The 10,754-nt window shown below is 37.7% G+C and overlaps 1 protein-coding gene across 1 annotated transcript; it reads right to left on the reverse strand.

Annotated features, from left to right (window-relative positions):
* Positions 1 to 6,509: 6,509 nt before the first annotated feature.
* Positions 6,510 to 10,289, reverse strand: mfsd6l (major facilitator superfamily domain containing 6-like). The gene is given in 2 exon segments (XM_058770072.1): positions 6,510 to 10,241; positions 10,243 to 10,289. Coding segments are annotated over 2 exon segments (1,626 nt in total). The 3' UTR covers positions 6,510 to 8,662.
* Between the last annotated feature and the right edge of the window lie 465 nt (positions 10,290 to 10,754).

The raw sequence follows: 10,754 nt of genomic DNA on the forward strand, positions 1-10,754 counted from the left end.
GTATTCTCCCATTACCTGAAAGCGCCACCCTGTGAATAACGGGGAAAGTGACATTACGTTAAAATCTCTTTGTTTTCCTTCCGAAGTTAAATTATAAAAAAAAAATCAATACCCTCATGACAAAAACGACGAACATTTTTTGTATAGAGACTTCAATGTTTAAAGGGATACTCCACAACAAAATGAAAATTTTGTCATTAATCACTTACCACCATGTCGTTCCAAACCCGCAAAAGCTTCGTTCGTCTTCGGAACACAATTTAAGATATTTTGGATTAAAACCGGGAAGTTTGTGACTGTCCCATTGACTGCCAAGTAAATTACACTGTAAGAAGTAAGACGTATATGCTCCTCTGATTATATAATGGTAGGCTAAATATTACAATATCATAGCACAACAACAGTGATCAGCAATAATGATAAGACTAACACTCACAATAAAAATAATAAGGTCATGTAGTTCATTACAGTCTCGGAGGTGAGAAGTGGATTATCCTTCATCTGAAATGTAAGGCAAATGTTGGATCACAATCATTAGGAACCACAGTTTCCACAAATCCTTCACTCGATTGGGATGCTCTCTTTTATTCTGGATAGCAAGGGCAGTGACTGTAACATTGAGTGTATTTTGCAGTATTAAACACTTAATACCGATTTCATCAGGCTCCGAAAATTCTTCGAAAAGAACACAAAGAATGATCTTCTCAGCTGCCAGTTGCAACTCTTGCGTTATCAGAACAAGGTGTTCAACGCACCACCGTTTCCGTTTAATAAACGTTTTGCACCGTTTTTTCGGGGCTGAACGCAGCCCAGGCCTAAAGGGTAACGGCAAAGTGTTTTTCTTTAGAGGTAAGTAATAAAAGATTACTAAAAAAAACTTGACGCATAGAAATAATTACTATATATATAAAAAAAACTTACTTTCTTTACAGAGAGTTCCCTTTCGACAGTTGACAGATGTTGATCCTTTGCTACGAACACAACGGATTCACCTCAGAGAAAAGAAGTAGTGTTTTCACTTCGCGTATATTTCACTATTCATCTTCCGTTATAACTGATGTGTTTTTCGAGTGAACGAGTCTGCAACGAGTCACATGAACGCGCGCCGTCCAGACCAACGAACGGCCGAGGTAAGATTTTTCATTAAATATATTTCACTTTGTTTTTCCACCAAATCCTACCAGACACAATAGTGAGAGTGTAATGTTTGTGTTTGAACACTGTGTGTGACAGTACATGCAGGCTGATCACGATTTTGACTTTTCTTCCTGAAAAAAACAAACAAAAAAAAACATGTAAAACATATTTCTACAAACTTATTCGTGCCATCGACCTTATTTGAATTTCGTGGGAGGGAAAACCTTGCATTGTTTGATTTTATGTAATTTTTTAATGTTATGTGAACAATTTTATATATTACTTTTGTTTTACTGTACACCTGTGACACACCTTAAAGGGATAATTCACCCCAAAATGAAAATTGGCTGTTAATTTACTCACCCTCAGGTCATCCAAGGTGTGGGTGACTTTTTTTTTCTCCAGTAGAACAGTAAAGAAGACACAAAACCAGTTACAACCAATATTTGGTTAACCTAATAGCTATGTTTTTCATTCTTCATTTTCCCCTTTTTGTAGGCCCATCAGAGGGACGTTTCCTTGGTTTGCTCACATCAGGTAAGAATGAATTTCTGTTGATTGTTACCTGTGACAGGTCTTGCGTACACTTAATTTTTACTTTTACCTTTTTAAATCTAGGCCAGAGGATGGAATCTCCTGGATCAAGCTTAATAATAAAAGGCAAGTCATTATTAAATGTATAAAATACATGTCTTAAAGCATCTTAATGTTAATACAATCTTTTATTTTGTAAAGGGAAATAAGATGCTTTTTAAGCTATTTATTTAAGCTGCAGCAGTAAATAGTAAAAGAAGCATAGTCTCATCTCCCGTCCTCAGGCCCCGTCCCAGAATGTTTTAGATGTCTCACTAATTAAAACACCTGGTTCAGCTGTAACATCCTGGGAGGGGGGCCTGAGGGCTGGAGCTGAGAAACTCTACACTAAGGGTTATGAAAAATTAAGGCTGTGTATCATAGAAGTTGTTGATATACTGTGTTTTTTCTCAAACTGCTTTCCCATTGCTTATTCTGAAGTGACTGTAATACTGGCTGAGCTAGTGTCTGGATGTCTGGGGTTTCAAGAGACGCAGCTACCAGAGCGGATTCTTCAAAGTGAAGATGACAGATGTGTGATGATAATTTACATTAAGATTGATTTATTTATGTTTTTTTTATTTTTTTATTGACAAAGTTTTTCATTCAACACGGAAACTACATTCCCATGACATGTATTTGTAACCTATCCATGTTTTGTGAAAATATGTTCCTGACGCCCTTATAGGTTGATGTTTTGCTGTTGGAGGAGCATCAGTTGAGGCATATATTAGGATGCTGGGCTGTACTCTAACCATTGAGCCGGCTTCTCAGATGAACTGGGCAGTAGGAGACCGAAAGATCAGCATGAACAACAACAACAAAAAAACTCATTTAGAGACACCAGGCTCCAAGCTCTTAAATATTTTAAATGGAATGAGAAAAGCCTTGGTTATGTTTTCAAGAGGTCTTAAATTAAAACAGTCATTGCAAAATGGCCTAATGTGATTATTAAGGGTTAAGGCCCATTCAGACCAAGAGCGATAACTTTAAAGATAACTATATTCATCTGCTTATTCTAAGCACACTCATCTGCTTTTTAGAACTATATCTTTATCGTTATCTTTAGTGTTATCGTCCTTGGTGTGAACAGGCCTTCAGTTCACTCAAAACTGTTGTTCCAAACCTGTATCAGTTTTATTTTTTGTTGTTTTTTTTTACAAAAGATGATATGTTGAAGAATGTTGGTAACTCAGCAGCTGACGGAAACCATTGACTTCCATTGTACGGGGGAAAAATCCTATGGAAGTTAATGGCTACCGTCAACTGGTTACCAACATTCTTCAGAATATCTTATTTTATGTTCAACAAGTCAAGTCAAGTCAAGTCACCTTTATTTATACAGCGCTTTTAACAATACAGATTGTGTCAAAGCACTTAACAGTATCAAATTGGAGGATAGAGTCTCAGTAATGTATAATGATAAGATTAAACACTCAATTTTCAGTTAAAGGCAAACAGAAGAAAGAAACTTATACAGATTTGGAACATTTATATATTGACTATGTACTCTTTGAGTTTGTATGTTATACAGGTGCTGGTCATATAATTAGAATATCATCAAAAAGTTGATTTATTTCACTAATTCCATTCAAAAAGTGAAACTTGTATATTATATTCATTCATTACACACAGACTGATATATTTCAAATGTTTATTTCTTTTAATTTTGATGATTAGAGCTTACAGCTCATGAAAGTCAAAAATCAGTATCTCAAAATATTAGAATATTTACATTTGAGTTTGAATAAATGACCATCCCTACAGTATAAATTCTGGGTATCTCTTGTTCTTTGAAACCACAATAATGGGGGAAGACTGCTGACTTGGCAATGATCCAGAATATGAACATTGACACCCTCCACAAAGAGGGTAAGTCACAGAAGGTCATTACTGAAAGGTGTGGCTGTTTACAGAGTGCTGTATCAAAGCATATTAAATGCAAAGTTGACTGGAAGCAATAATTTGGGTAGGAAAAGGTGCACAAGCAACAGGGATGACCGCAAGCTTGAGAATACAGTCAAGCAAAGCCGATTCAAACACTTGGGAGAGCTTCACAAGGAGAGAACTGAAGCTGGAGTCAGTGCATCAAGAGTCACCACGCTCAGACGTCTTCAGGAAAAGGGCTACCAAGCCACTTCTGAACCAGAGACAACGTCAGAAGCGTCTTACCTGGGCTGTGGAGAAAAATAACTGGACTGTTGCTCAGTGGTCCAAAGTCCTCTTTTCAGATGAAAGTAAATTTTACATTTAATTTGGAAATCAAGGTCCCAGACTCTGAAGGAAGAGTGGAGAGGCACAGAATCCATGTTGCTTGAAGTCCAGTGTGAAGTTTCCACAGTCAGTGATGATTTGGGCTGCCATGTCATCTGCTGGTGTTGGTCCACTGTGTTTTCCGATGTCCACAGTCAACGCAGCCATCTACCAGGAGATTTTAGAGCACTTCATGCTTCCTTCTGTTGACAAGCTTTATGGAGATGCTGATTTCATTTTCCAGCAGGACTTGGCACCTGCCCACACTGCCAAAGGTACCAAAAGCTGGTTCAATGACCATAGTGTTACTGTGCTTGATTGGCCAGCAAACTCGCCTGACCTGAACCCCATAGAGAATCTGTGGGGTATTGTCAAGAGGAAGATGAGAGACACCAGACCCAACAATGCAGATGAGCTGAAGGCCACTATCAGAGCAACCTGGGCTCTCATAACACCTGAGCAGTGCCACAGACTGATCGACTCCATGCCACGCCGCATTGCTGCAGTAATTCAGGCAAAAGGAGCCCCAACTAAGTATTGAGTGCTGTACATGCTCATACTTTTCATTTTCATACTTTTCAGTTGGCCAAGATTTCTAAAAATCCTTTCTTTGTATTGGTCTTAAGTAATATTCTAATATTTTGAGATACTGACTTTTGACTTTCATGAGCTGTAAGCTCTAATCATCAAAATTAAAAGAAATAAACATTTGAAATATATCAGTCTGTGTGTAATGAATGAATATAATATACAAGTTTCACTTTTTGAATGGAATTAGTGAAATAAATCAACTTTTTGATGATATTCTAATTATATGACCAGCACCTGTATATAATTTATAAACAATATAGAATGAGGCAATGCCATTTATATCAATATACAGTAGTTTGATATTACAGGCATCTTAAAAACAGAGGGCACAGAGTGAGCTGCTGTGAGGAAAGTGCATAATCCAATTTGTTCCAAACATGAAAAATGCTTTATATTAAGGGTTTCAAAATAATATGTATATGTCTATAGGTGCTTAACTTCTATATTAAAATTAAATAGTCTTAAATTTGAATTCACCATGTTTTAGCTTGAATGTAAACCTTTTATCAAATTTGCACTTAAGTTTGTAGTACATTAAGTCACATTTCCAAATACTCTGTTTGTTTTTATACTTTAGATGCCTAACAACAACAAGGGAAAGTTGAGAAAAAGGAGGCCTGCTGTGACAGTGCGAAAATGGCTCCGTTGTGGTCCTGAACGGCTTGTGGGCATTGCCTTGTGGTGGAAAGACCTGAGTTCATCAGACTATCTGTTTAATGAGGAGTAAAGACATCTTTTTTGAATCAGAAAAGTAGCTTCAATCTGTGAAAAGCTTCAAGTCCTAAACGGCAAACTGGTAATGTTTCAGTCTGTAGTACTTTAGTGTTTCTGCCTTTGACGGTGAGTTTTCATTTGCATTTACTTCCATTTTGCAGATGCAGTTTGCATTTATTGGCCTATATGTGTCAGTTTTACAGGCTCTTCTCCTGGCATTTGCTTTATAAATTCAGAATCAACTGTTCCATGTAATTAAGTCACTTTGTCATTCATTTGACCATATTCTGTATGTAAATTGTATTTTAAGCTCTGTCTCCCAGTTTCACAAGGCTAGTCCCAGACTAAAATGCATGTTTGAGCTGTCTTAACTGAAAATAACAAATCTTAATGTCATTGGCATTGCCTGTCTCAAGATGCACACCAGTAATGTGTTTATTTATTGCATTTTTATAAAAGCTGTTTAAGTATCCTAATTTAAGGTCTAGTTCTGGCTTAAGCTAAGCGCTGTCTGTGAATCCGTGCCTATATGTTTTGAAGTCACCACCAAGTTTTTTATTTATTTTAAGAATCACTTATATTACTTGAATATAATGTTGTTGTTTTTTTTGTTATTTTCCTGTTCAAATAGTGTGGGGGCAAAAATAAATATTTTTGCATGTAAACTGACTGATGTTTACTTTGAGTGACTTTTTTTATTTTAAAACCATATTAATTGCAGTCCTGCATGTTCTCTGATTGAAAGGAGTAAAAAGCAGGATTGATTTGATAATGTTTCTATGTTGATTCAATGTTAAATAAGTGATTTAATTTAAGTTGAAGGAATGTTGATTTTATGACCATCTTGATCTATTTTTCATCACTGAATCAACATTATTTCAGGGTGCAAATCTGATGAAAAATCAATGTTAAACTTCAACATTGAGTCACTGATAATTTGATTGATGATTGAATGATTCAATGTTGATTCAGCGTTGGTCTACGCCAGTGCTTCCCAAACCTGTCCTGGAGGCCCCCCTGCCCTGCACCTTTTGTATGTCTCCCTTATCTAACACACCTGATTCCACTCATCAGCTCGTTAGTAGAGACTGCAAGAACTAAATTGGGTGTGTCTGATTAGGGAGACATACAAAATGTGCAGGGCAGGGGGTCCTCCAGGACAGGTTTGGGAAGCACTGGTCTACGCTGATACAGAGACAGAGAGGAGACGAATTGTTGAATAAATGTCGTTATTTTTATTTTCTTTGCGTACAAAAAGTATTCCCATCGCTTTATCAAATTCAGATTGAACCACTGATGGCAGATGGACTATATTGGCGATGTTTTTTATACTTTTTTATACTTTTTGTCATTACATTGTTTAGAGTAGATTTTTTTTTTTTTTTTTTTAAATGATATTTTGGTAGCACTTTAGTATAGGGACCATTTCCTACTGTTAACTGGTTGATTATTAGCATGCCTATTTTATTAACATATTGGCTGTTTGTTAGTACTTATAAAACACATATTCTGCATGACCATATTCTACATTCCTAATTCTATCCAATACCTCAATTTAACAACTACCTTACTAACTATTATTAAGCAGCAAGTTATATTAAAAAAAAAAACATTTTATCAGCGCTACAGCTTTTCCTCTATGATAACACAAGTGTGCTTAAATTAATCTGCATTGTAAAACAAGTAGTTTATCCCGGTCAACAGTCAGGATATAAAAGTTAAACACACAGTATGTTTGCACTGAGAATGAGGCCTTCAGAAAATGTTTGTGTGGGTTGGGTTTCAGCTTAAGGAAGTGTTATAATTTGAAGGCATCTTGCTGAACCATTAACAGCCTGGCTGCATTGATAGATATGCTTCTGAAGCAACCCTTTGAGGAGAAAGCACTTTTAGCTATGTGGTCTGACCCTGGCGTCAATGCTGTTAGATTTGAGCTTTAACTCTGATCTAAAGGAAACAACATCAACACTGACACATTGCTATGCCATGAAATGTCAACATGGCAAATTCACACTCATTGATTACGTACCATAAAATGATTAACGCTGGGTCAAAGTATACCACTCGTTACGATACAGAGCGTATCAAGACATTTAGACAAAATGACGAAAACTTGACTTTATGCATTTGTTGAAAGATGAAATTATTTAACAGACATGTTTTGATTTCAAACAGTGAAATGTTAAGAATATTTATTCCCATCTCTCTCTCTCTCTCTCTCTCTCTCTTTTCACAAACATGCCACTCTACAAACTGCTCTACAAGCTGTACAGGAAAATTTACTCAAGAACAAGTTTGGGAAGCTTTTTTTTTTTCTCAATACAGGTTTGGCAAATTCATTTGCAAGTCAAGTGTTCCCAATACCTTAAACTGGAAATTAGATACTTTTATTATGATTTTCTTCAATAAACCCCTGTGCTATTGACACTTAATTGTGGAAAATGTGAGTGCCTCATGCGCAGTAAATAAAAAAACAAAGTCTCCGCATAACAGGCAACTGAGGCTTAGCTTCAGATCACAAATATTTGCAAAACATAACAATGAGTGGTAAAGAAAGGGTGTGAAGATGTTAGAAACAAAAGGCACTATTTGTTTGGCAGAGAAGACATGCTTACTGTAAGCAACCAAACCAGATTAGCTCATCTCCAGTCCATCAGTTTATGAAAAAGCTGGCCTGTAAAACAACAAATCTTCACAAAGAAAAACCCAGATGATGTACATTTTGGGATATTCAAGTATACTGTATTGGAGCTGTAATGATTCTCTCAAAGCCTTAAATAATCCCAAATAGAGCTTTATCTGTCTTGAGAGAGTAATTAACTTATATAACTTCATCCATGATGGATATTTTGATGAAAAAAAAAAAAGATTTTCTTACTTAGTTTTTTTGTCTGATTTTATTACAAATATTTCAAAAACTAAATCAAGATACATTTACTTGAAAATGACATCCGATATTAAGTCATTAATGAGGTGTCAGTGCGATAAGAAAAATAATTCCCTTTGAGTTGTTTCTTTTTCTTATCCCACTGACAGATATTTTTCTTGTTTTAAGTATAAACATACTTTTTTTCCCCAGAAAACAAGACTTAACATCTTGAGTATAATGACAAGATATTGAGTTGTTTTCTGAAGAAAAAATAAAAATAAAAAAATACTTATTTTTCTTACTCCACTGACAAATATATTTCTTTTTAAATCATAAACTCACTTAATTTTGATACATTATATTAGAAAGCAAAACTTATGTCATTGGTTATATCATTACTTCTCAAGTAAATGCATCAAAACAAGACAAAAATACAGAGTAAGAAAATAATTATTTTCAGTGTACTGAACACCGTAGTTCTTTTAATTTGCCCTCTGTTAAGAAGTCACTCTTTGCTTCCATTGATTAAGATTTATCCACTGTCCACTTGTTATTCCCTCTGGCGTCTTCCATAGCCGTCTCAAGCCAGTCTTTCTCCTGGTCTGACTCAGACTCGCTAATCTCAGTGTCGGCGGCCAGCAGGCGTGAGTAGTTTATCCGGCGCTGCCGAGGAATCTTCCACTTGAGTACGGCAAGAGTGCTGCTCCACAAAGCCAGAGTGACCGCCATGCCTTGGAAAAGCATCTGGACCCCAAACTTTTGCACCACAAACCCAGCCGCCAGACTGCCAAACGCCGCTCCCAACTCCAGAGAAAGCACCTCAAACAGCCTTAAAATGGTCTTTTCGGTGCCAGGAGTGGCGATGTCTTCGCTTTGTGATGTTACAGACCACCAGAGGGCGCCGGTGCTGAAGCTCACCAGCAGTTGAGCTGGTATTACAGCCCACGGACCCCACAGGAAGGAATAATAAAGACACTGCAGGGCTAAACTAACAACGGCGAGCACTAGCAACCAACCGTGGTACTTTAGAAACCGGGAGAGACGCCCAGCAAATAGAGCAAAGCCAGTTTGGCTTAAGTGCGCCAAGGCTAAAGAGATGCCCATGTGGATTTCGGTGGCACCGCAGTCCTGCATGTGCCATAAGAGAAAATCTGACACAGCTGAGCTCACCATGCCCATCAAAACGACAGTGACGGCACAAAGTATTGCCTGCGAGTTCCCATGCACCAACTGTAGTGCCTTAAAGCCTCCACTAGTGGGCCGCTCACGCTTGCGGAGGTAGATAGGTAGCAGGACGGCTGTAGGGACGGTTAGGATCATAAATACAGTATAGGAGTAAAACTCCAGTGTAGTTCCTGTAAGACAAAACAGGCTGGTGACAAGAACTCCAACTGCACAGTTGCCAAAAGCGGCTCCAAGTTGCTTCCAGACCTTCACGCCGTTATGGTGGTCAGTGGCGTCTACGAAATCCAAGTATTCGTAGAGTCCATCATCCGCGGTCCACTCCAACGGGGCAGCCATGAACTCCCACAAACCCATCACAATGAGAACCAGAAAGAACATCTGATGCTGGGCATCCATAACTTTTAGGCTCCCCAGGAACTCAGTGTTAGGATCTTCTTCCTGGTCAGGCTTCTTCAAAGATCTCAGGCCTCGTGCTGTCCAGTTTGAGCTTACAAGTGTGGTAACTTCGACAGGGTCTTCGGTACTTACAGATGTTTGGTTTATTGAGTAAACAGTAGCGTTTGATTGAGATGGGACCATCGTCCTCTCTAGAATGGGGGTGGGATCAGCATCGGGTTGACTAGTGTTACACCGTCCACTTTCAGTTTGGATTACGGTGTACGGGAAAAGCAGAAGAGTCAAAGCTAGCAGTGCCGAGATGAGCAGAGAGCCCACTATGACCGTCCGCCGCTTGTCGTACTGTCTGGCGAGGACGCTGGAGAACGGGCGCCACACCAGAGCGAGCAGGTGCTTGGACGCCATGATGATACCAATCATGGTGGCGCTGAGACCCAGGTGCCGGAAGTAGAGGGTCAGGAAGGGAAGGAGGCAACCGGAGCCACAGGAATGGAGGAAGTGAAAGACTCCCGCCAGCCGTAGGCCCCTTCACATTCCACTGCTTGCTCTTCTGCATTGCTCCCTTCTTCATCATGTTTGTCGACTTCAGTTGGCGCTCTGTGTGGATTAAAAAGAAAATTAAATTAAGTGAAAAAATAAATGCAACTTTACAGGTCGATTAAGTACTGTATACAGTGGTAAAGTGGTTGTATCAGTTTGTCCAAAAAAACAAAAAACAAAACATGGTATTATTATGGTAGTACCATGGTACATTTTGTGGAATGTTTAGAATTTTTGTTGCTTTGTTATAGAGGTTATTTTATATTTTCCATTGTGTGATATTATTTACCTTCAATTAAATATTAAATAAATACAGTAAATATAAAAACTAAATAAATGGGTATGAATATATATATTAAATGCTATTATATCAGTAATACCATAGTACTCATTGATAGAAATTATTTAAAATTTGACATTGTCTATTTCTAATGAGTAACAATATTTTACACGAAAGAAAACAATGCACTATTGTATTTAAAATGGAAATTCCAGG

This window comes from Onychostoma macrolepis, chromosome 03 (assembly GCF_012432095.1).
Source record: "Onychostoma macrolepis isolate SWU-2019 chromosome 03, ASM1243209v1, whole genome shotgun sequence".
Taxonomy (NCBI): Eukaryota; Metazoa; Chordata; class Actinopteri; order Cypriniformes; family Cyprinidae; genus Onychostoma; species Onychostoma macrolepis.